This window comes from Theobroma cacao, chromosome 3 (genome assembly GCF_053813885.1).
Source record: "Theobroma cacao isolate CCN51 chromosome 3, ASM5381388v1, whole genome shotgun sequence".
Classification (NCBI taxonomy): Eukaryota; Viridiplantae; Streptophyta; class Magnoliopsida; order Malvales; family Malvaceae; genus Theobroma; species Theobroma cacao.
In genome coordinates, this window is record NC_142641.1 from 45,545,067 (window position 1) to 45,570,446 (window position 25,380).

A 25,380-nucleotide genomic window follows, 5' to 3' on the forward strand; every position below is an offset into this window, starting at 1 on the left:
ACTTTCAACTTTTAGTCAGAATCTGGTTCTTCTTTTGGCATCCGAATGTTGCTCGGAATGGAATTGTTCAATACAAACAGCTCATATGGGGGAAGAGAAAAGCTTTGCTCATTCCTTTGACAGCTAAATCAAATAATTTCAGAGCCTATATTCTTCTAAATTAGACTTAATTTATGCGTGGATAAATGGGTATGTCCTGTTCCATTCTGTTTGGCAACTCTGAAACTAGACCTTGACAAATCAAAGAGGAACAGGAAAAAAAAATAGAAGGCATAAATTTCTTGAATGGCTTAGCAGTGCACTTTGGCCATGCTTTTGGGAAGAATGGTTGCAAGATATTGAGTACTGACAATCGAAAAACCTCAGAGGTTTTCTTTCTAGAAATATTCTTATGGAATGCAATTCAAAGTGAACTGAATGCACATTGCAGAACAATGTAGAAACCTGAAACTGTATTAGTAAATATGTTTACTTGTTGGTAATATGGCCATGGGTGAAAGGTAATGAGAAACTCGAAGATAAACATATATTTTGGTGGCTGCAGCAGCATATCCGCTTTATGCTCCGTTTTATAGACAATAGGTACAAGAAAAAGACCAGCACCCTTGCAAGTTGCAGAGTTAGTAGATAACACGTTTCCATACACATTTCACTTAGGGTAAGTACAACAAACGACAAGAAAATCAGTCACTTCAGCTCAAAAAGAAGAGAAACAATGTGAATTATAGATATACAAGTCCAACATGAAATATTTGATTGAATCATGCATGAGGAGGCTATTATTCAAAGTTGCAGACAACTATGGGGTTCTACTCCCTTTCCATCCTTTTGAGGCCTCTTCAAATGCAACCACAAACACATCCTACTTCTCCATTACAGGTTTTTTCTCAAACTTGTTAGCATGTTGAAAGAAAATTCGATTGAGTGTGTCATCTTCATCTGTTACTCCTAATCTGGGACTTCACTGTTCAGTACAAAGCTGGGAAACGCGAGCGTTAATTCCCTGGAAAATAATTTCCAAAGTAGAAAATCAGGAATTTAATGGCATACATCATCCAAACTGAAATAAACTTTTACTGATTAGGTACTCTTAAATTATCAAGGAGCTGATGGAGTAACAAAATGTAAATCTTCATTAGATGCCTGACATTGGAATTTAGCACCTTCAAGAAATTATACGAATGATGGTCCTAGTAAAACTACATGCTCACTAACTAGCGTGGTCTGTAAGTAATGAAAAGGAGCAAAAAATTTAGATTATAAAATAACGTAGCAGTAAAAAGATGAGGTGAAAGATCTTTAGAACCCACTTCAAATATGGTAGAGTCATGTTCCTTATGATAGACGGATTCTTTTTCACGAACTCCCTCCATTCTTCTTCATCAATCTTCCCATCTCCTTTCATATCTGCCTCCATCATGGTCTGCACAAACATGACCAAATATAAATATCCAGAAAGCAGAATGATAGAAATGCAACAAATTAAACAGTTTACATTGTCTGATACCTTTTCCACAATTGATTCCACTACATCATCGGAAAGATCCAGATTTGATTCACTAAGCAGAGCAAATACCATCTCTTTCAACTTCCAGTTAGGTAATCATAGAAACAATGAATGAGATAACCAATCAGAATCTTAATAAATGATAAAAAGAAGAAGGTTAATAGTAATATATAGAGGTTCTAGAATAATGAAAATGGAAACAGGATGCATATAGTACCACCTCAAGCAGGGATAATATGCTACATTACAAGACCTCACACCAGAACAAGAAATATATCATTAATTCTTTTGGAAAACATTAGAACATTGTTGGGAAAAAAACAGTATATCCAACCTGGCAACTAACACTTCATTTGCAATTCCATGCATAAAACCTTCAAAAAGATAAAGCATTCTTTAATATTCTTAAGAAATTTATGGTGAAACATAATCAAGAATTCTTTTCTCCTCTCATTATGGTAGTAAAACCCCAACTTGAGTCCAACATAATAAAACCTAGCAATGTCATAGTGATAATAAGCTGGTTGGAGGAGGACAGGATTTAGTTCAAGAACACCAGATAGCATGTGACTAGAAACTTTAATAAAAATGAGTGTGATATGAACTTATCATTGATATTGATGTCATTTTCCAAAATTCTTAAGCAAACAATGATGACAAGATGAAAATTACAAAGTACTTACCTCTTCACTTTCAATATAGCCAGTCTGTCGTAGGTCATACAATCTAAATAAGACTGGAAGAAGATATATTTACTAACTTTAGTTGCCAGTGATAAGAATGAGAGCCTTGAAAGATGTGCTACAATGCCAAAGTATATTGGCTTGATAGCAAACAACACCTGGGAGGAAGAAAAGGAAGATATCATAACATTTTATCTTTGATATATATTACGTACATGCGATTTTATCTGATTCTGGAGCATTGGGATGGAAGATGCTTAAAGACCGAACAAACTCTCCAAATGTGATAACCCCATTACATTTAACATCAAATAAATCAAATACCTGCAACAAAGTCAATGCAGGTTGGAGAAATTTCTCTGAATTAACTTATAAAAAATGCTGGAACAAAATTATTAGGAATGAAAAGATGCTCACTCTATCCGCAAAGAGATTCCGCTTACTGCTGTTTTGAAAAAGTGCAAGCTGGAATTCCTCCTGTTCAGAAAACATTCTGGAGAAATTAATATTTAAGTCAAAGAAAACGGTGCAATAACTCATTTTAATCTTTCCAAATTCAAAATAAGCTATGACTTGCAGAGTGCCCCTCCAACAGTGGAAAGTAATCCACGAACAGAAATCGCATATCTGAACCAAACTGGAATGGATATACCTTGTGAATCAGACCATCATCAATTATAGTGCTGCTTAACTTCTTGAACAGATCATGTAAAGCTTCTACTTCATTCACGGTAACTGTCAAATAATAAGAAATACTCTAGACTTAGACAAGTGAATAGTATAGATTACACAAATTAATACCTGGAAATTTGCATGAACACAATATGCTGATAAAGCAGTATATTCAATTAGATTAGAGCCATTTCTTAATACTGAATAATTAGATAAACTCCAGTTGCTTATAGGCTCTTGACAAGGTTATGATCTAAGGTGGCCCCTCAAAAGCCAGAACCTGGCCAAAGTCAACAGATGATGTGCATGAGGCAGTTATGCTATGGCAAACAATAGCAAAATGATGCCACAATCAACATTGGCAGCACTAACAGGAACTCATGTGCAGCATTGAGAAAATGGCCACATGGGTGCAAAATCATAGGCAATCGGGCATAGCCACCAACATAAATTGAATGTACATGACAGTATGAAGCAGAAAAACTTAATTGGTGCAAGCATGTGGTCATCACTCAACAGTGACATTGGCCAAGCATCTGCCCAAAGGTAATGCTGGCATAGACATGGCAAGACCCCATTGAAGTGATTTTAGAATGAAACTTGAGCCAATCAAGAGTAAAACTTTGAGCCTCACCTAAGACTTGATACTTTAGCTGGTAGCACGGCTTACCCAACTAATATTCTCTCAACTGACAACAGGTATGTAAGAAATGCAAGGTATGCATGTGTAAATGCAGTCCATGACCAGAAAAGTGAACTTCCATCCAGCCTCATAAGGAGTGAACTGAAGGTGGCATATGCAGGGTAGATGTCCTTTTCACTATGAATAGGAAAACTAGATCAAAGCTTTATTGCAGAGTTATACGTCTCTCCAAGTACACTGTTCCTATTATTGTTTTCACAGTTCTCCCTCATTCATTTGGCATAAATGTAGAACTTAGTGCCAATTGATACAAATTGCAAAAAAGAAGAGCAAAAAGTATAAAGTAGAAACACTAAAACTAAGTTCATTCTTCACTATCTAACTTACAAGGTGTTTCAGAAGCAAGAATGATAGGATCTTCATACCCAGGTTTCTGTCTAACTTTCTTCAAGCAAAAGCAAGCCTTGAAAGCGCGCATGATTAATTCAAAAGAAGATTATATGTAATGGAGTTCATGCAAAAAATGCTGCCTAATGAGACCTGCCACATCCAAAGGGATTTTTACATCAATCCAACAGGTAATACTTATAAATCAAAACTATCATTTCTGGATATATATCATCATTTTGCCACGAATATTCTCTCAAATATACTACTACTATATTGTATGAATCTTGATGAAACAGCCACCGTTCAATAGTGTCTGGAGAAAGATATGCCATGGAAATAAATCATTTGATTGTGATTTGCCCAAAATAAAAATTGAGTTAGAAACAAAATGGAGCGAAGTCTCATAAACTCGATTGCGCGAAGTGGGCATTAGAATTTGATCCTCTTAATTGCTTGAGCTAAATCCTAGACAATAAAAGGCACTGGGCCCAAAGGAAATCAAGATAACCAAAAAGGCAGGACATCATGCTAGAAGTCAACATAACTAGTTTTACAGAATGATGCTGCAATCAAAGTGCTTCTAATATAGTTGTAGGACCCAAAACCAGAGAAAAAACACACACGGTAAAATTGTCCCCCAACCAACAACTGTTCCATTCTTTCAAAACAGCCAAGCTTTTAACTGTGCTAACTGTTAAACGAATTCATCCCAGAAAACATAAAAGCAAGAAAGATATTATATCCAGACATAATCAATCAAACAGATGAATTTCCTTCCATATTCATGAAGACGAAAGTTAAACACTTCGTTTTCAGACAAAAATAAAAACGCCCACAGGCAAATATGAAGGTAAAACATCAAACCAAACTTGTATACGATGAGATAACAAGAGACGATATAGGTTTCATTAGGTGCATGAGATGACCTTGGTGGCGGTGTTTTTCTTGAAAATCGAAAAAAAAAAACGAAGAGAAAAGCTTGATGATTTCAGAACTCCATTAGTTTAGCCCAGCTCTGTACTCCACTTCCTTTGTGCTTCTTCCCTTTTCCTGTTTGTGCTTGAATTTGCGGTTTATAAATGGCTGTTGACAGCGCTTCTGACCAATTCATCTTCCCTGTTTCTTTCGAACTTAATATATATATTTTTAAAGTCTTCGCTTTTCATTTTTTTATCGGACAAAAACGTGGACACCAACGTCGTCCGTCCCCAGCTGAACATGATTGTACGATTCCATACGGTTAGTTTTGTACCCTTAATGCAGTTAACAACCATGGCTGATGGCCCTTGCCCCATATTGTGAAAGCAAATATTTCTCTCTTACTGGTTGTTCAGTTCTTTTAAGATAGAGGGAAAGGTTACAATATCTTCTTCTTTGTATGCAAGTAAAGCCAAAATCACATGACATGTCGATCAGAAGTTTGTTGTTAGAACTTGTGGAACATAATCATCATTTCATTATTAATCCCATCAACTTTAAAATATTAGAAGAATAATTCTTAGAAGCAATTACTTCACATGGAATCTTACGTATCCAAGCTATTAGTATTAGACTTTTCCATATATCTTCTTCTCTACGTTAAACTGGTAATTTTTCCCTGATAGTAGAAGAAATGAGGGCCTTCTAGTCTCAAAATTATTGATTATTAGATTCATGTTAAGCCAATTGCTTATTGAAGACTCGAGGTATAAGGGGGTGGTTGTTATATGGCATTATTCGATTTGCAGCTCGGGTTAGAGATGTAAATGAGTTGAATAACGAGGATGGAGTTGCTTTGCTCATTAGATTGACTAAACTAAACATATGATTAATAAAAGAAAAGTTATATGAATTATGACCATTTCAATGCATCAGATTTGTTGGGCGAATTAGTAGAATGCAAAGTGGCATTAACTTTTGTTTCAACAACTCAATCAACTACATAAATTCTTTTTTATTTTGAAATATCAACAACATATATTCTCTCTCTCTATATATAATAGACTATATAAACCTGATAATTTTGAACAAGACATGAGAAGATACTCGTTAAATAGATTTCGGATTTAATTTTAACGTGTTTCGTGTCTAATCGTATCTGACACATTAAGATATGAAAATAAACACATTTACTTAATCATGTTTCGTGTCTAATAGTATCTGATACGTTTACAACACGTTAATACGAATTGCCAGGTCTACGACTACATGCCAAACTTATTAAAATCTCATATGTTTTTTATTTTTTAAAAAGCCCATATGAAAAAAGAAAAAAACACACGAATTTTTTATAAATATTGGATGTTGAATTTGGGAAATTTTGCTATGTCGGGATGGTCTTTTCATGTTACGTTCATTCTAAATATTTTCCATTATTTCAAAAAACGCAAAAAATATAATTTATTAATTTAGTGCAAAATAATTTTTTAAATTTTATATATGCATTTAAATTTCAATGTCATTCTCATTTTTTCTTGTTTTTGGGGGAGGACAATTTTTAAGGCCCAAGGGAGAAGGGAGTTCTCCTGTTTGGGCTTTATCTGCTGCGCTTTAGGCCCAATATTCAATCCAGGAGAGCCCTAGCTGTAGAAACCAGGAAAGAACATCCGGCCCACCTATATTTCAATTACGTTTTTAACCTTCGAAAGTTCAAAAACGTTTTCCGTTTTCGAAACTCGCAATGACCTGTCTGCCCCTTTCTTCATTCTCATCACACTATCGAGGCAGCCGCGCGAGAAAGAAAATGGCGGTCTCTCCCTTTCGTCCCTCCTAATCTTTTCACTTAAAAAGGTAATTGACCTTTTCATTATCCTCCTACTTTTCCTATTTTCCCCCTTTTTTGTTTCTCGATTTTTTAGATTATTAACTGAATTGACCTTCTAAACCCTCGTGAAAAATCTTCAATTCTCTGAGCTTAGCGACTTAATTAAGCTTTTGAAAACCCTAGATATACCTAGATGATCCTAAGCATACATATTTCTTTGATCATTCAAGTTTTGGATGATTTTGACGTTTCATTAGCTGATTGTTGTTATTTTTATGAATTTTATTTTAATTTGGACAGGTTTGTAATTTGGAAAAAAAAAATGGACGTGGATTTGGTCACAAGTGGCATTTTGGATGAGGATACTATTCCAGTTCTTGATCATTATAATGTAAGCTTCTAGAGTATTATTTTTGGACTTATGGTTTATTTGGTTCTTTTATTTTACTTTATCATTTATTTTTGAAATAGTCTCTTATTTATGTTGTAATTTGTATCTTGTAAGGTGAAGAATATTGTGTAACATGCCTGGAAAAAATATTCAAATGCTTGCAATGGATTAAGATATCTGTTTGAGTTAGAATTTTGCGTTTTTTTTTTTTCAATTTGCAGGATCTTTCTAATTTCGAGGGCGAAAAATGTGGGATATGCATGGATATTATTATAGACAGGGGGGTCCTTGATTGCTGTCAACACTGGTACTTATGAGCAAATTGTTTCTAGTTATTTCCGTTGTCTTTATTTTTACTCTCTGCAGCATCTTTAATCAGTTACTGTAGTAGCTGCAAAGCTCTTTTTCTTTAGGGCGCTAGAAGAGTGGTTGGGCATCTGGTTTTCCTTGATTATTTTCCTGCACTTGTGGATGATATTCTTGATGACAATTATGTTTATCTCAAATCTTCCACGAATCTTCTTTCTCGAAGTAGTCAAGTATAACTGAAGAAACTATATTGTTATTTCATTTTTGTTCTCTAGGATGATGGTTTTTTATATGTAACATTTTATTCTGATTGATTTGAAGGTTCAACTAGTGTTCTGATGTCTATGAATTTTGTTTCATGGACTGAATACAAATTTGAATTTGATGTGGGTTCATCTTGTGAATTTCAGGTTTTGTTTTGCATGTATTGACAACTGGGCAACAATCACAAACCTTTGCCCACTTTGCCAGAGTGAATTTCAATTGATCACTTGTGTTCCAGTGAGTGATACAAGATACTTGAAGCATTGAACTTGTCTCCAACATTTTTATGCAAATTATTTTACAAAAGTTAGTTTTCTTTAAACGGGCCATCTTTATAATATTTTGGCTACTTCAACTTAGAGTTACCTTGAATTTGTTTTTAAAAGTATATGCAAGATGGTGACTAAAGCATTTGAGTTACCATTTTGATTATGAAGGTATATGACACCATTGGAAGCAACAAGGTTGAGGATGAGTCATTTTCCAGGTTCTCTTTCATAGTACTTTCTTCCAAGTCTTAGTTTTGTTTGTCCATCAAAACAAAAACTATTCTTAGTTTTGTTGATTCTAAAACCTTCATATCTTACAACTGGTATCTACACTTTGTTGTGAGTTTAGCAGTCCTTTAATATATTAATCAATGAGTTCATCTTTCAACTTTAACACGAAACAGCATCATTGTAATCATGTAGCTTGGATTAGATATCAGAGGTTAAGTATGGTGATGGGATACTGAGGACTTATGTATGGTATTGACATTCAGGATTTTGAGTAAGAGAATTTAGTAATTTAATGATTTGATAAATGATCCTGTTGATACAATAAATACATTCAAAATGAATTTGCCTTTATGAAGAAATTATGGTGATTGAGGTGCAGAGATTGTTCTCTATGTTCTGACTTTGACTTCTTTTTCTTTTCATCTATGCAGAGATGACGATTGGTCCATTGAAGGGAAGAGCAACACTCTTTCTTTCCCATCATACTATATTGATGAAAATGTAATTATCCTACATATACTATTAAGGTTTCTTGCTATTAAACAAATGGGGCTCCTAAAGTCTGTTAACTTTCCTGTATTATTGAAAATATGAATTGTCCAGTTGAAGAGTTGTGCTACTGCATTGACATTGGTCTTTAAGATCTACAGTTTTTAGATTCATCTATGATTAATACTGCATGAATGCGTAATTGTGACCTTGGTGCAGGAGTAATAAAGAGCTTGCTTAGTTTTAATAACTAGGATCTGGCATTCAAGACCATTGTTCTTTATGCAGGATGGATTAGAAATTACTGAATATAGCTTCAACTTGGACGAACCAGCTGTTAATATTCTTTTGTCAAATGACACAAATCCTTGGCATAATAACAAGTTAGAAGATGGTGATGGCAATATTAGTCTGATTTAATTGTGAACGTACTTTGATTTTGATTGCATAATAATGAAGATGGAACTTCTTTTATTTAACCATTCATTGTTTATTTTCATCTTGTCTACGAATTTGTAGTGCATGACATTCACCGTATAACCCTTACACATGATGGCTTTTGTAGGCAGTTATCTGCTTGGATGGAGATGGCTGCAAAATTCGAAGTCGATCTACAACTAGTGAGGGAGATCCCAATCTTGATACATCAATTGCATGCGACTCTTGTGATATATGGTAAACTTGAATCTTTTATTAGACTTCAAATTTTCTTATTGTTCTTTCTATTGTTACTTTTTTTATCTTTTATCTTTTTATTGTTTTGTATACTCATTTTTTCTCATTTTATTATTTTAATGCATTATATGTATGCTTTTTCTTTGTTTTATCTTCTTCTAGTTGTAGGTTCAGTATTTAATTTGTAATAACGTCATCCCTTGATTGTTTCCCAACTTGAAATGGTGACAGGTATCATGCATTTTGTGTGGGTTTTGATCCTGAAGGCACATCAGAAGACACATGGTTATGCCCAAGGTAGATTTGATGAGAGTGGTTAATGTGGGTTGTGTTGTATTTCAGTTCCTTAATTCATCATGGTCCTGGAGATATGCTAAATTAGAGTAGCATGTGGCCAGTATGCATGGAACCTGGTGAGAGGTTAAGTCATAATGTGATATATGTGTACTAAAGGTTCGAGTGCACTTAACAACTTCTTAAACTAGCCAGTAGCAATCCCAATCAGTTGATAGTGATGAAATATCTTTTTGGGGGAATAAATTTCTCAACTAGTTCAAAGTCATGTGCAATTTTAGTTTAAAATTCTTTTAAGTTGGATGCTGAAATGTGACTTCTGTATTTTCTTTGAAGTTTCAATTTTTATTAGTTCATCCAGAAACTGTTACTTGTCTTTTTTCCACCTACTGTTCTCTAACATTTGTATTGTGGTTTTAATTTTATTTTAGATGTGTAGCTAATCAAGCTCCACAAGAATCTGATGCGATTCCTCAGAAAACAAACATCCAGTATGGTCCAGAGATTGCTAATAGTGAATATGTGACAGAGACTGCTTTCGCTGGGAAGTTGTCTGTTTCTCTTGCAGATACCGGTGAGACAGCTGTTGTTGTCTCAATGGTTGGAGGAAACCAGTGGATTGAAGAGCCAAGTGAAAACTTTTTATCGACCCTTGAAGTCAACAATGACCGGAAAATTGAGCTTTCTAACATCAATGGGAATTCCTGCAATACAGAGAAACCATCATGTGATAAGAGCACTATTCAACCAACCTTGGAGGGGCAGGAGCTGGAGCTGTCTTTATCACGCAATACATTCTCCACTTCACTTTCAAATTCTTCAGTGCATGGTGAATTGAAGACAAGTAAAGCTGCAGCAACAATAAAAGAGCCAAGCAGCTTAGATGGTGTTGGAAATTCTTTAGGGAAGTCACTGAATGAATCCTACACAAGGAACCAATTATCTGAAAGTGAATCCAGTATGGGTCTTCATCTTGGTTTATCAATAGGCACATTTCTGTCTGGTAAGTGAAGAAATGTTGTAACTGTCTTTATCTTTTGAAATTAATTATCAAAGGGATACTACAGCACATAACTGAACTTTTGTATCTTATGCACATTTCACTATATCTAAACATTGTGCTTACAGTTGATGATGATATGAAAAGCGGTGGAAGCAAAGACCAGGTGAATGCAGAGTTTGAGCATCAGATTCACATGGAAGAACTTTTGCTACTAGGTAACTAAGAAAGTTATCTTGAAGCATTTTTCCTACATGATGTATTTCCCTCTTCTTCTGGTAGCTGTGATTTGTACCTTACAGGCAGTTATGTAAGATTTTTTTTTTTAAAGGCAATTCATATAAGTAAAATGTAGGTAACACTGCCTTCTTGTCTGCTTTCAGATGAGAAAACTGAACCTGATAACAAGGAAAATGATGACACAATAACTGGTATAAAAAGGAAGCATGCAGATTTCAGGTTACTTCTCATTCGATATGTCCATTGTCTTCACACACACACACACAGATATATATATATATATGTTTTTTTGGCAAATAATGCTTCTATTTATGTTGTTTTGATTTTGTTCTTTTCTACCTATACCACAATTTTCCTTCTATTTACTATATTCTTGTTTCTTTCTTTAAGGGTGGTGGGAGGGTGTGGGGAAAATTTGCTGTTAATTTGTTTGTTAAGTTTCATGCTTTTCTGAATTTATTTTCCTATTTTAACATTCTCCATTCTTCAGTCTTTTGCTTAAAGTTCTTGACTTGTTGTTCTCCCTGATTCTTGATATGCATCAGGAGTGATGTTGTTATAAGTTCTGTTCATGAAGAAACCAAATGTAAGAGTGAGACTGAAGCTGTGGAAAAGAAAATCAGAGTTGAGGAATTGGTTCAAATGGCTCCAGAGAGCCAAGGTAATGCATCTGTATCAGATGATACACCAAAATGCCCCATCCTGAAAACAGTTTCCAAAAATCATCCAGAAAAGGAAGATTCCTTTCCGAATATAATGAGTATTGTTCAGGGAACAGGCCGTAGAACTTCTTCCAAGAGCATTGGGTGTCGAAATCCTGCTGATGAATCCTCAAAAGGAGAAAATTTGGCTGGCTTGAGAGTGAAAAAAATCATGAGGAGAGCATCTGAGGATAAGGAGTCGTCCATTGTTGTGCAAAAACTAAGAAAAGAAATTAGGGAGGCTGTCCGGAATAAATCCTCTAAAGAAATTGGAGAAAACCTTTTTGATCCAAAACTTCTTGCTGCTTTCAGAGCTGCTATATCAGGACCAAAAACTGAAACTGTAAAAAAATTATCACCTTCAGCTGTGAAGATGAAGAAATCCTTGTTGCAGAAGGGTAAAGTACGTGAAAATCTAACAAAGAAAATCTATGGAGATTCTAATGGAAGGCGGAGACGTGCTTGGGACCGGGATTGTGAAGTTGAATTTTGGAAGTATCGCTGCACTAGAGCTTCAAAGCCTGAAAAGATTGAGACTTTGAAGTCGGTTCTTGACCTCCTAAGAAAGAATCCAGAGGGCACAGAAAGGGGGCCAATATCTGAATGCCAGGCATCCAATCCCATTCTTTCCAGATTGTACTTAGCAGATACATCTGTTTTCCCACGGAAGGATAATATAAAGCCCTTGTCAGCACTTAAAACCACTGGTAGTTCTGATCAGAGCAAGGAGGAGCACATTGCTGTAGAAAAAACTCCTGTGCCATCTCCTGATATTCATACTGTAAAAATTACAGAAGCAAACAAGGTTGCATCAAAGGTTGGTGTTCTGTTGACTGATCTTAAAGGAACTAAGACAAGTGTCTTGAACTCAAAAGTTACTGCTACTTCCAGTAAAGTCAACTTTAGCAGAGGTTCAGAAGGGTCTTCTACACCTGCATCAAGTAATTCTAAAGTTAAATCACAGAAGGAAGTGGTTGTGAAGTCTGAAGATGTAAAGGTTGATAAAAGGAAATTGGCCCTGGCAGTGCTTGCGAGGAAAAAGGCATCAGAGAGCCAAAATGGAATACAAGATAGACAGGAGGACAATGCAGTGCTTAAAGGAAACTATCCCTTGCTAGTATGTAATTTTTGTTTAACAATTTTCTCTAGACAAGTTTTTTTATATTTGAATCTCTTTGTTGATAATGCATCTCATTTTTCATTTTTCATCTTCTGATTGGTGCAAGCAGGCTCAGCTACCAGTGGACATGAGGCCAACATTGGCACCCAGTCGACATAATAAAATCCCTGTATCAGTTAGGCAGGTATATAGTGCCTTGCGTTCAATCTCTGCCTTGTTACAAACATACTTGAGTCTTATCATTTTTTTAGTAGTGCTCTTTTAATCTTTGGATATGAAAATTATAGAAGCGTAGATGGAGGTGGATGATTATTAACCATTTACTGTACAGGCACAGCTTTACCGCCTGACAGAACACTTCTTAAGAAAAGCAAATCTGCCGATCATTCGCAGAACTGCAGAAACAGAGTTGGCTGTTGCTGATGCAATTAATATTGAAAGAGAGGTTGCTGATAGGTCAAACAGCAAAGTAGTATATTTGAACTTGTGTTCCCAGGAGTTATTGCATCGGTCAGATGACAGTAAGTGTGTTAGAGCCAAAGAATCAGATACTTCATCCCCTTCAGAAATCTCTATTGATAGGCAAGACCAAGGTACTGATGAATGTTCAACAGACCTGATGGTTGCGGAAGCACTTAGAAATGCAGGCCTTTTGTCTGATTCCCCTCCAAGTAGTCCGCATCATAAAACCGAGGTCCCCAGTGAGGTAGATGATTCCTCAGCAAAGGTCAGAGAAGAGGAGCCTGATAATGTATTTGAAATGGATTCTCATTTGGAGGCAGATATTTATGGTGATTTTGAGTATGATCTAGAAGATGAAGATTATATTGGGGTTAGTGCTGAAAAGGCTCCTAAGCTACAACCTGAAGAAGGTGTGTCAAAAATGAAAGTAGTTTTCTCCACTCTGAACACGGAGATGTCAAAATCAAATAATCTTGCAGAGTCAGAGGGTCATGAGAAGTTGGGGAATTTTGTGGTACCCAATTATTCTTCCTGTTTGCTAAAGAATAACACTGATGCAGTGATCAAATGCTCAACTGTGGATGATGGGACGAACAAGTCATGTGCTGCTCTGGATTCCTTGCCTGACGAGGAAGGTGAAGAGCTTTCAATTGCAGAATGTGAAGAATTATATGGTCCAGACAAAGAGCCACTAATCAGCAAAATTTCAGAAGCATCCCCAAAAATATATGGGGTGGTTGATGCAGAAGCTCCAGCTGAGAACAGAGCTTCTGAAGATAATGAAAAACATATATTGCACCATATAGTAAATGCATCTGACCCTGGATCTCAGAGCAAGAAAGGACATAAAGTTGTTGACGCTCTTGGTCATGGCACGTCTGGTGGAGAAAGTTCTGCTGACCAAATTGGAACAAGTGAAAATGTTAAAAAGAAAGATAAGAATTCCAACACCGAAACTGACAAGCAGTCTGATGGTGCTAATCCTGTATCCAAGAAGGTACTACATGATACATCTTTCTGTTTTTTCCCCCCTATGCATGTGATATTGAATTCTTGGTAACTATAGTATCAATTTCATTAAACTGAGTAGGACCATGGAAACCTTCTGGATATTAGGGCTTGTTTTTTGTTGCAGACAATCCATTCTGCTGATCATATTCCTTATGATTAACAGGTGGAGGCCTACGTTAAAGAACATATCAGGCCGCTCTGTAAGAGTGGTGTGATAACAACTGAACAATATAGGTGGGCTGTGGCAAAAACAACTGATAAGGTTATGAAATACCACCTAAACTCCAAGAATGCTAATTTCTTAATCAAGGAAGGTGAGAAGGTAAAGAAACTCGCTGAGCAATACGTTGAGGCAGCCCAGCAAAAGGAAAAAGACGATCCTCTATGACGACATATATCTCCACTTTCGTCTAATTCCTTAAGGGAGATATTGCTCATTTCTTAGTTCTTTAGAGCCCCAATCTTCCCCTTTGTGTTTTTGTCATTAAATTGTGGATGGTTGAGGGATATAATCCGACGAAAAGGTGGCACATGCGACATATAAAACGGTTTGTATATTTTGCCTCATAGGCTTTTTAGATTTATGCTGAGCAATTTATGTTTGGCCACCAGGATTTGTGGAGAAAATGTAAATTTCTGGTTGAGAATTTTAATGTCAAAAACGGTGACGTGCGCTAGGCGCACATTATCAAGGCATGCATGGCGTTTGTTTCTTCCTTAAACTAACTCATAAGCATATTAACAATCCTACTACCGTTTATTTATTTTGTTGATGGCTTGTTTTAGAGTTGTGCACTTTTGGATATTAAAAAAATACTATTTTTAAAAGAAATAATTTTTTGTTAAATTTAAGATTAGAACATGTATTAATTATATATATATATATATATTTTAAAAAATACTGATTAGCGATTTTTTATAAAAAATATTACTGGTATGGAAATAGACAAAAAAGAACAATAAAAAGGAAACCGAGGTGGGCTGAGCTTTTATTTTGAGGAAAAAGGGGTGGGCGGAGCTCATTGCAGGCGGGTCACTCCCGACCAAATTCCTTTGCTCTTTCGGATCTCGGATCTGGATAAGCTGAAACCAGGAAACTAACTACGGTATTCCCCTTTCTTCCTCGTTTTAATTTATCAAAAACCCTAGTGGGATAAACCCTGTTCTGCAAATTTGGGTGAAGAAATTTATGGCGAATGTTGCTTTATTTCAATGCCCCAATTTTAAACCCTAAAGCTCTCTCCAAGTTTGCTGAAAAGAGATGACGACTATTGACACTCTCATCTCGGCTAGGGTTCATTTTCCAAAACCCTACGCTAATCTTATCAAATCAATCCCTAGACGTATAAAGCCCTTGAATTTGACCCGAAAATTCCAATCAAGAACTTCATTCCTTCACCGATCGTTCACGGTTCTATGCGAATTACAATCCTCACAGCCCGGTGAAACTAGCAAGCCTAAAGGGGATGATTTTGTGACGAGGGTTTTGAAGCAAAACCCTAGCCAGGTAGAACCCAGGTACCTAGTTGGCAACAAGATTTACACCTTGAAGGAAAAAGAGGATTTAAGTAAACGTATCAATCTGAGTTTGATTGAAATTTTGAAGAAAAAATTGAATTCAAAAGCGAAATTGAAAAATGAGAGCAATGAGAGTGAAAGAGAGACTGAAAGGAGTAGTGAAAATGACAATGTGTACTTGAGCGATATTTTGAGGGAGTATAGAGGGAAGCTTTATGTGCCCGAGCAGATTTTCGGGGAAGAGTTATCAGAGGAGGAGGAATTCGAGAAGAATTTGGAGGAATTACCCAAAATGAGTCTGGAGGATTTTAGGAAAGCTATGAAGAGCGATAAGGTTAAATTGTTGACTTCCAAGGAGGTTTCTGGTGTTTCTTATGTAGGTGGGCATAGAGACTTTGTTGTGGATTTGAAGGATATTCCTGGTGACAAGAGCTTGCAAAGGACTAAATGGTGAATATTAATATTGCTCATGAAATTTTTTGTAAGTTGCCTTTCTTTGCAATTTTTAGACACTATCTCTGTGTGGTTTGTGTTATCTTTGTAGGGCAATGAGATTAGATGAGACTGAAGCTCAAGCTCTTTTAAGCGAGTATGCTGGAAAAAGATATGAAATTGAGAGGCACATGACGGTGATCAATCATTTATCTCCTCTTTCGTTTTCTAGTAATACATGGAATTGCTAGCTATGAGTATTTTATTGATTAAGTACCAGATTGCTGTAAGGATGCTATATTTTGAGAACCATGGATGCGTTCATCATGTACCCCTGTTGTGATGTATATAGGCTTTGGCTGTTTCTGACCGTTATAGACAAAAGCATTGAGCTAAGAATTTTAATTGAACTGAAAATGATGAAGTTTACATATACTTAGCATGACCATAGTTCCAGTTATAAGGTGCACTGATTAGTTAAATCTTATGCAATTTGAGTATGTTGAATGATGTTATCTTTGATTTAATATTAATGCTATATCTTTCCTTGGTATTTTGTACAAAAACAGTTTGCATAATGCAGATCATTGTGCATGACATAGACATTGAAGCATGTTTGGTACTTGGGTTTGGGTGATCTGTATCTTTTTGGTTCCTTCATTAATCTCCTTTACCACTTAAACTTGTGATGCAGTCTTGGGTGGGAAAAGTACCAGAGTATCCTCATCCAGTGGCATCTTCTATATCCAGCAGAATGATGGTAGAGCTTGGAATGGTGACCGCTGTAATGGCTGCAGCCGCAGTCATTGTTGGAGGGTTCCTAGCAGCTGCTGTATTTGCTGTCACCAGTTTTGTCTTTGTAACAACTGTATATGTTGTATGGCCCATAGTGAAACCATTTGTTAAACTTTTTCTAGGTATCATCTTCAGTATATTAGAGAGGGTTTGGGATAATCTCGTTGATGTGTTTAGTGATGGAGGTATTTTCTCCAAGTTGTATGAATTTTACACTTTTGGTGGTGTATCTGCTAGTCTTGAGATGCTGAAGCCAATCACAGTTGTCCTTTTAACCATGGTTCTTCTTGTCCGTTTCACACTTTCAAGAAGACCTAAGAACTTCAGGAAATGGGTAAACATTGCTTGTCTCTTCAAATTTTGTTGTTGAATACGGTTTATTTATTGCAAAGAGTTTTGAAATAATACTGTTTATAAAATGGCAGGATTTATGGCAAGGCATTGATTTTTCTCGATCTAAAGCAGAAGCTCGTGTTGACGTTAGTTTCTATATATTACTTATTTAACTTTATATTTCCAGATTTTGTATTGCAGTTCTAAAGCTATTTTGAAAGTCTATTCTTTCAGGGTTCAACTGGAGTTAAGTTTAGTGATGTGGCTGGCATAGATGAAGCAGTTGAGGAACTTCAAGAGGTATCTGTTCTTCCATTTTGAAAATTGGATTGCTTATACTTGCTTTCCTGTTTGAGTTGTGCAAATTTGCTTCTATTTTTTTGCCATTTCTCACTATCTATGTTATGCATATGTATTTATATATTTATCTATATTTTTGGATGAGAGTCTCCTGTTATAATTATTTGTGCCTTGTTAATTTCTTACCTTTTTGATTAGTTGGTGAGATATTTGAAGAATCCAGATCTATTTGATAAGATGGGAATTAAACCTCCTCATGGGGTTCTTCTAGAGGGTCCCCCAGGATGTGGCAAGGTTGGTTTTTCATTGAGAGCTTTGCAAATTTTGCTGGTGCATTTTCCTTACCTATCTTAAGTATCTCATACTTTTCCAGACCTTAGTTGCCAAGGCAATAGCTGGTGAAGCAGGTGTTCCGTTCTACCAAATGGCAGGCTCAGAATTTGTAGAAGTTTTAGTTGGTGTTGGTTCTGCTCGTATCAGGGATCTATTTAAGCGAGCCAAGGTGATAATTCTATAAGTTTATTTGATTGCTATTGCAACAAGTAGCTTTTAGTCATGGGGGCGTCCACATAACCTAGATTCCAGGTTTTGACACTTTATCTTGAAGAAACCTGTTGGACATCTTTATAATAATTGAGAAAACAGATAAATCTTGCAGACTTTTGGGGCACCAATGAAATAAGCTCACCGTATTAGTACTGCATTATTGCTTTTTACGTTATAAGTGCAGAACTCCTTTCATTTACACACGTGTGGTGGCGTTATTTGCTTTGTGTCATTTGTTGAGAAATTCATCATTTTTCTTTGCAGGTAAACAAACCATCAGTTATATTCATTGATGAAATTGATGCTTTAGCAACTAGGTATGTGTTCTCATTGTGACTCCCTCTTTTATGTGGACAGAACTTCTTGACATCACACCATTTGCTGACATCTCCTTAGAATTGCTTAAGGCTCCCATCAGGTCCTAAAATTTGACATCTTTAGAACTGGTCTTACTGACTTTGTGTTTTAGTACTTATAAAGTTGTTTGGTTGGTCATATACATGTCCTTTAATAATTTAGCTACAGATAGAATGTTGACATTGTGGTTTGTGTACTCTGTGAAGGCAAATGAAATATAAGCTTTGCAAATATTAGTTGGAATCAAGTGGTTGGAATTGGAAATATCATGGGTTTGCTTGTATGGTATTTTATAAGACACTGAGAATAGGCCAGACTTGGTGTCTTTTACAGGATCAATAAGTAATTATGAGTAGGTAGATGACCAATTGACCATAGATAAAGTTGATGGAAGTGAAATAGCCTTTTTGTAGAACATATATGAATAATTTTGAGTTATTTTATGTTTCTTTCTATCTGATCAGGCGTCAAGGGATTTTCAAGGAATCAACCGACCACCTGTATAATGCAGCCACTCAGGAGAGGGAAACTACATTGAATCAGCTACTAATAGAGCTTGATGGGTTTGATACTGGGAAAGGTGTTATCTTTTTAGCTGCTACAAATCGTAGGGATTTGTTAGATCCTGCTCTTCTTCGACCGGGTCGTTTCGATCGTAAGGTTTACTTCCATCACTGGATTAGAAAATGTAATTAGTTAAGACATCTGAGTCCGATTGAGAAAGAAAATGAAGGAAAACCCTAAGCATTTCTTGCATATGTTATTAAGGCCTTCTTTAAGTGTGACTTTTATTTGTTGCTGAAGTATGTGTTTTTCTAAGAGTGGTATCCTCCCTTATAATCATATGTTTCACCTCTCCCTTGCTTCTCTGCTATGCACTCTCTTGTTGGTTGGACACATTATACATGAAGTTTATCGGGAAGATTCTTTTTGTTGCTTTATTTTCTGAATTTGTTTGCTCTGCAAAATGGCACCAATTGTTCATTTTTTTGCCTGTGTTGGTTTTCTGTAGATAAGAATTCGTCCTCCAAATGCCAAGGGGCGATTGCAAATTCTGAAAATTCATGCAAGCAAAGTGAAGATGTCAGAATCTGTTGATTTGTCCTCTTATGCAAATAACTTGCCTGGTATGCATTCAACTTAAGGATTTTTCTTAATTTTCTATCTTGTTAACTGAAGTCATGTATTTCTCTTAATAGGATAGATGGAAACAAGATTGCCTTCACTGGTTGATTATTTGTTTTGATAACTGAAGTAATGTATTTTGTTAATAGGATGGACTGGGGCAAAGTTGGCTCAATTAGTCCAAGAGGCTGCTCTTGTGGCTGTCAGGAAAAGGCATGACTCAATTCTTCAATCAGATATGGATGATGCAGTAGATCGACTAACTGTGGGGCCTAAGCGTGTTGGTATTGAGTTGGGTCATCAGGGACAGTGTCGTAGAGCAACTACTGAATTAGGCGTTGCAATGACTTCTCATCTTCTTAGGCGATATGAAAATGCAGAAGTTGAATGTTGTGATCGCATCTCAATTGTTCCTCGTGGTCAGGTGCTACTTGTTTCCTTATTTTCTACCATCTTCTTTTCTTCTACACTTTTGTTCTTTGAGAAAGTTATTTTAGATGCTTGGCTATCTTGCATGCTTATAAACTCACCTAAAGTTGGGCAAAACAAAAGCACATCATTAAAGGGATTTCCATTGCCAAATGTGTGGCGATGGTTCAAGTGATTATTGACAGTAAACTGTGTCAAGTAATTTGTGCAGGCACTATCACAAGTTGTGTTTCATCGGCTTGATGATGAATCATACATGTTTGAGCGCCGACCACAGCTGTTGCATCGCCTTCAGGTGTGGATTTCAAGTTGGTAGTTTGATTATATTGGTTCTTGTCTGAATTTCACTGACATTCTTAATGTGTTGCTGTTTATGTGAAGGTTTTTCTTGGAGGGAGAGCTGCAGAAGAGGTCATTTATGGGCGGGACACCTCAAGGGCATCACTTAACTACCTTGCAGATGCATCTTGGCTAGCTCGCAAAATTTTAACAATGTTAGTTGTTGTAAAATCTGGTTCATGCTTTTAATCTTTCTCCCTCGTGGGAAATGGGGTTAATATCAGGTCTTTTATGTATCTTCCATCAGATGGAACTTGGAGAATCCAATGGTCATACATGGAGAACCACCACCATGGAGAAAAAAAGTTAAATTTGTGGGTCCACGTCTAGACTTTGAAGGATCTCTTTACGATGACTATGACCTGATTGAGCCCCCTGTCAACTTCAATTTGGATGATGAAATTGCACAGAGGAGTGAGGAACTACTACGTGATATGTATGCAAGGACAGTTTCTCTTCTTAGGAGGCACCATGCAGCTTTGCTCAAAGCAGTGAAGGTAATCTGATTTGCAGTCTCATCTGCTACTCGCATTATGTTTAATTGAAATGAATGAGCTAGTATCCCAAGTCAAAAAAGTTTTGTACATCGAGACTTCATTATCGTAAAGAAACGAGTGTACCTCTTCCCTTTAGCCCCACGGAAAGAAAAACTTCCATTTTGTTCCATCTTTGTAGCTCAGGTTTTTCTGTGCAATTGTGACGTAAAACAGATGGCGCTCTGTTTTTGCAGGTTCTTCTCAATCAAAAGGAGATCAGTGGGGAGGAAATCGACTTCATTTTAAATAAGTATCCACCTCAAACACCATTGAGTCTTCTTTTGGGAGAGGAAAACCCAGGCAGTCTTCCTTTCATCAAACAGGAACAAGAACTTGACTTAGAGCGTGTGCTACTTACTCAGTCAACATCAGAAACACATTGAACACGGTGGACACTGCATTGTCGACATCCACATAGGCTTCTCAGTTTCCGTAGTCCTATTTCTTTGGTAGCGCAGGCTGGCGGCTTGTAACACAGGCTACAACAAAGCTTATTGCATGGAAAGCATACCCATCCATGCAATTGTAACTTTTTGGGTGTATATTTACTGGTTATTTCAATTTTGAATACAGATAAGCCATCTTGTACACTGCATATCTTTAACAACGGCAATTATCCATTATTTATGGAAATGATAATTTGAAGAGATAAATATTATTTTATTTATTTCTTTATTATTTTACATAAAATTAAATTTATAAAATTTTAAATAAAAATGCATGGTAAGCGGGGCTTTGATGGTATAAAAATAGTATCCGCAGGACTTGGATTCGGGGACTGGAATAACCCACAAACAAAAAAGGATCCCCTTTCTTTAAAGCTCTCGTTCTCTACTTTTGTTTCTCTTTATTTCTCTCTCTCTCGTCTCTCCCCACAAGAAGCCAAAAGCCAACTGTTTCTCCAGATATCGAGGAAAAACAAAAGGAAATTCTTTGTTTCTCTCTCTCTCAGAGATAACCCTTTCCTTGTACGGATGAGACATGAAGAAACCTCGGAATGGGCCTTCCATCGTGTACGTGACATGTCGAAGCAACTGCAACAGCAGCAGGAGCGAGGAAACCAAGACCAACGGAGACAACAAAAACAGCAGCAACATCTCCTCCAATAATGGAAAGAGTTTCTATGAAGTTTCTTTGTCTGTTATCATCTCTCTTTGGTGCCTTGTTTTCTTATTCTACTCTAGACTTGGTCTCAGCCATGAAAATGGAGGTAAAACATTTCTTTTCTTCCTTTTCTCCCCCCCCACCCCTTTCCTACCCTATTTTTTTATGGTTTATTTCTAGCGAACCCTTCGTCCTTAGATTAATATTCAAGAATTGGTTTTGTTATTTAGCCAAGTAATTGTACAGGATTAGGACATTTATCCAAAAAAGAAAGCATTAATTGGAACTAGAAAGACATTTCTCCTGTTACATAGATGCATCAAAAAAGTTTAAAATTGCAGCTTGCAATGTGTATTTTTGCTGAATCCCTTTTACTGGTGGCATAATGGGAAAGAATGGAGCCAAGTTAGATTCTTGGGCCCCAAAGATTGTGAAGTTCAACTTTTATTCCCAACTTTATGCATAGTTTTACTTAACACCCCCCATAATATTTACATATATTCTTAGAACCGCTAATTTATGCTTCTGCAATGTTTAGCTTTCTCTTCAGTGAGCTAGCAATCGGGTTATTTGCATCATCTTTTTTTTTTCCTTTAAATAGAAATTTTGAGTCTAGAATAAACAATGAAAAGAGCATTATCTACTTGAGTATTACTCTTAAGTTGGTTAATGATGCATTGACTTAAGTGTATCTTCTTCAGGAAATCCACATCCTGAGAACCAAATCTCGTCTTCTTCTATTGTTTGCAATGATAAGCTTTGTAATGATGCATATTCAGGTGTTGCAAATAGAGGTGATAATTGTTCAGATGGAGTGCTGCTAGAGCTTAATAAGTCAGTGCACTACAACAGCTCCGCTGTTTATGAGGAGTTTGTGAAGTATGAGTATTCCCTCCGCGAAACAGATAGGCTTGAAGAAGTGATTCTAAGAGTTTTGGGTTACATGCCTTTTCTCTGTGATGTACATGAACAAGAGGGGCAGAATAGAAGTAAAAAAATGGAACAACCTAATGCTAAAAGTCCTTCTGCTTATCTCAATCTTGATGAGTTCCGGAACATAACAAGGCAAGCAAGAAGTGAGGATCCTCCAGACAAACTAATTAATATTACTCATCGTCTTGAAACTGATGGTTCAGAGTACAACTATGCCTCTGCAATGAAAGGCGCAAAAGTGGTTGCGCATAACAAGGAAGCAAAAGGAGCGAACAACATATTGGGAAAGGATCACGATAAGTATCTAAGAAATCCTTGTTCTGCAGAAGGAAAGTTTGTTGTGATTGAGCTGGCAGAAGAGACTTTAGTTGATGCAGTCAAAATTGCTAATTTTGAACACTATTCTTCAAACTTCAAGGAATTCGAGTTGTCTGGTAGTTTGAATTATCCCACTGAAATATGGTCCCCATTAGGGAAATTTGTTGCTGCAAATGTCAAGCAAATTCAAACCTTTAAGCTGTCAGAACCAAAATGGCTGAGGTATTTGAAACTGAATCTGCTCAGTCATTATGGATCAGAGTTTTACTGCACACTGAGTGCTGTGGAGGTGTATGGTGTTGATGCAATTGAGCGGATGCTTGAAGATCTGTTTGAGCCATCTGAACAACATGTTCTCACAAAATTGGCAGACTCTAATTCAACAGGGCCTTCCCCAAAACCAGATGTCTGTTCCTTTGATGGCAAAAAAAATGATGAGGCTCAAAATGGGGCCCAGACTGCTGTGTTAGGGATGGAAAATGCTGAAGATGTTCAAAAGCTCAATGAAACCGTGACAAAGAATCCTGTGACAACTAGCAGGGTTCCTGATCCTTTAACTGACATTAAACAACTTCCGGTTGGCAGAATACCTGGTGACACTGTTCTGAAGATCTTGATGCAGAAGGTGAGGTCTCTTGATTTGAATTTATCTGTTTTAGAAGAGTATATCAAAGAATTGAACCGAAGAGAAGGAGATGTTTTGCCAGAGATCAATAAGGAGTTATCAAGATTTTCTCTGCTTTTGGAGAAAAGCAGAACAGAAATAAAAGAAATTATGCAGTGGAAAGAGATGACGGTACTGTACAATTCTGTTTAATTTCTTTCTTCTTCTTCTTTATTATCATCATCACCAGCATCATCTTTTTAATGGAGAAACGAGTTATGTAACCACTTGAGTATTTAACATCTTTTTCACCCATTCAGGAAAGAGGATTTGCGGAACTCGAATTATGGAAAGCAGCTGTCTCTTCTAGTGTAGATGCATTGTTCAGAGAAAACAGCATGTTAAGGTTAGAAATATCTTTCGTAACAATCGAAGTTTTCATGTGCCTTTTCATTTTATTTTCAGTTGTTGTTTATCACAACTTTTTTCATTTATTATTTATTAAAGTTATCCTTGTTTTATCTTGTATCTTTCTTTAGTCTTTTTAGAACTTTCAACATAATATTAGATGTTTCCTATTTATTTGATCTGTTGCTTCCGCTTATAATCAGAGTAACTAACATGATGGATATCTTTAGTCCCATGTGCCATATGCGATCATGCCCTTTAGCTCAGACTGCAAAAAGTAATATACCTCCAATGTAAGGTTGTCATGATGGACAACTCAGCTAAATCTCACTTGAACGAAGCCTTAATCTGACTACTTTAGCCTCCAGCTATGGATTATGTTCAGTCATTCTGCATTTGTTGAATTTTATATTATGAATTTTATCTATGTTCACATGTATAGGAGGTTAGAAGTGAATATCACTGCCAAATATATCTACTAAATTTTTTGTTCTTTTCAAAGAAATACTAATCTGATTGAGTTATTCATATGTTCTGATATTAATTCAAAGTTTGAAATGCATGAAGACTTCATTTCGTACAAATGTAGGTTCATTTACATTCAAGAGCTGAGAAATCCCCTGTTTTGCATTTGCATTCTTTAGAATAGATTATGGCATTTGGGTGCAATTAGGTTTTTCAAGCCCCTTTCTATATAAATTTTACGACCACTTTCTTTTCTGACATTCTTCCCTTTCCCTTTTGCTTTTTCTCCCCACCTCAACAGATTAGATGTTGAAAAGATTGTACGTGATCAAGCAAGTTTGGAGAGTAAAGAACTTGCTGTATTAGCTGTAAGTCTTTTCTTTGCTTGCATTGCTATTCTCAAGTTAGTTTCAACCAGAGTTGCAACACTTTTAGGAGCCAATCAGCCCGATAAGGTATGCCGGACAAGCAGAGGTTGGGTTTTAATTCTTGTAAGCAGCAGTATGACAATATTCATTAACTTGCTCTCTAGCTAGCCCCCCACCCCCTTCTTTTTCTCTAGGGTGTAGAAAATCAGGTTCTTTTTTGTTTCTTCTTTAACTAGCATTTAGTTTAAACCTCACTGTAAGTATAGCTATGTGAGGGAATCTGGCTCTGTTTTTTTGTCTCTGGTAATGACTTGTTGTTCATAGGGTCATCCTGAAACCAGCAATGTCTTATTGAATAGACAGATTATTTTCCAGA

The 25,380-nt window shown here is 36.3% G+C and overlaps 4 protein-coding genes across 7 annotated transcripts; 3 read left to right on the forward strand and 1 right to left on the reverse strand.

Annotated features, from left to right (window-relative positions):
• Positions 1–521: 521 nt before the first annotated feature.
• On the reverse strand, positions 522–5,174 carry LOC18606724 (calcineurin B-like protein 8). Of its 2 annotated transcripts, XM_007040495.3 has the most exons (9): positions 4,822–5,174; positions 3,893–4,045; positions 2,843–2,925; positions 2,608–2,667; positions 2,406–2,514; positions 2,191–2,243; positions 1,508–1,588; positions 1,311–1,423; positions 528–1,003 (listed from the first exon to the last, which is right to left on the reverse strand). In XM_007040495.3, the coding sequence occupies exons 2-9, from the start codon at positions 3,981–3,983 to the stop codon at positions 949–951; spliced, it is 645 nt and encodes a 214-aa protein (XP_007040557.3). In that variant the 5' UTR covers positions 3,984–4,045; positions 4,822–5,174; the 3' UTR covers positions 528–948. The 2 variants fall into 2 exon arrangements, with proteins under 2 accessions (XP_088661199.1, XP_007040557.3); XM_088805073.1 differs by having other exon boundaries at positions 522–1,003; positions 1,311–1,588.
• A 1,362-nt stretch (positions 5,175–6,536) lies between these two features.
• LOC18606725 (RING/U-box protein) lies at positions 6,537–14,816 on the forward strand. Of its 2 annotated transcripts, XM_007040496.3 has the most exons (15): positions 6,537–6,664; positions 6,939–7,029; positions 7,251–7,336; positions 7,749–7,839; positions 8,040–8,089; positions 8,534–8,603; positions 9,157–9,266; positions 9,498–9,563; positions 9,992–10,563; positions 10,689–10,778; positions 10,944–11,019; positions 11,346–12,618; positions 12,731–12,805; positions 12,953–14,080; positions 14,258–14,816. In XM_007040496.3, the coding sequence occupies exons 2-15, from the start codon at positions 6,961–6,963 to the stop codon at positions 14,480–14,482; spliced, it is 3,981 nt and encodes a 1,326-aa protein (XP_007040558.3). In that variant the 5' UTR covers positions 6,537–6,664; positions 6,939–6,960; the 3' UTR covers positions 14,483–14,816. The 2 variants fall into 2 exon arrangements, with proteins under 2 accessions (XP_007040558.3, XP_017973628.2); XM_018118139.2 differs by lacking the exon at positions 7,251–7,336.
• Positions 14,817–15,070: 254 nt separating this feature from the next.
• FTSHI1 (FtsH extracellular protease family) lies at positions 15,071–21,457 on the forward strand. The gene is made up of 15 exons (XM_007040497.3): positions 15,071–16,062; positions 16,157–16,241; positions 16,739–17,173; positions 17,265–17,318; positions 17,407–17,472; positions 17,671–17,766; positions 17,846–17,974; positions 18,283–18,335; positions 18,840–19,035; positions 19,388–19,502; positions 19,650–19,924; positions 20,141–20,224; positions 20,311–20,423; positions 20,516–20,765; positions 20,999–21,457. The coding sequence occupies exons 1-15, from the start codon at positions 15,356–15,358 to the stop codon at positions 21,185–21,187; spliced, it is 2,847 nt and encodes a 948-aa protein (XP_007040559.3). The 5' UTR covers positions 15,071–15,355; the 3' UTR covers positions 21,188–21,457.
• Positions 21,458–21,590: 133 nt separating this feature from the next.
• Positions 21,591–25,378, forward strand: LOC18606727 (Galactose-binding protein). Of its 2 annotated transcripts, none has more exons than XM_018118070.2 (4): positions 21,591–22,014; positions 22,610–23,955; positions 24,084–24,169; positions 24,938–25,378. In XM_018118070.2, the coding sequence occupies exons 1-4, from the start codon at positions 21,786–21,788 to the stop codon at positions 25,170–25,172; spliced, it is 1,896 nt and encodes a 631-aa protein (XP_017973559.2). In that variant the 5' UTR covers positions 21,591–21,785; the 3' UTR covers positions 25,173–25,378. The 2 variants fall into 2 exon arrangements, with proteins under 2 accessions (XP_017973559.2, XP_017973560.2); XM_018118071.2 differs by having other exon boundaries at positions 22,688–23,955.
• The last annotated feature ends 2 nt before the right edge of the window (positions 25,379–25,380 follow it).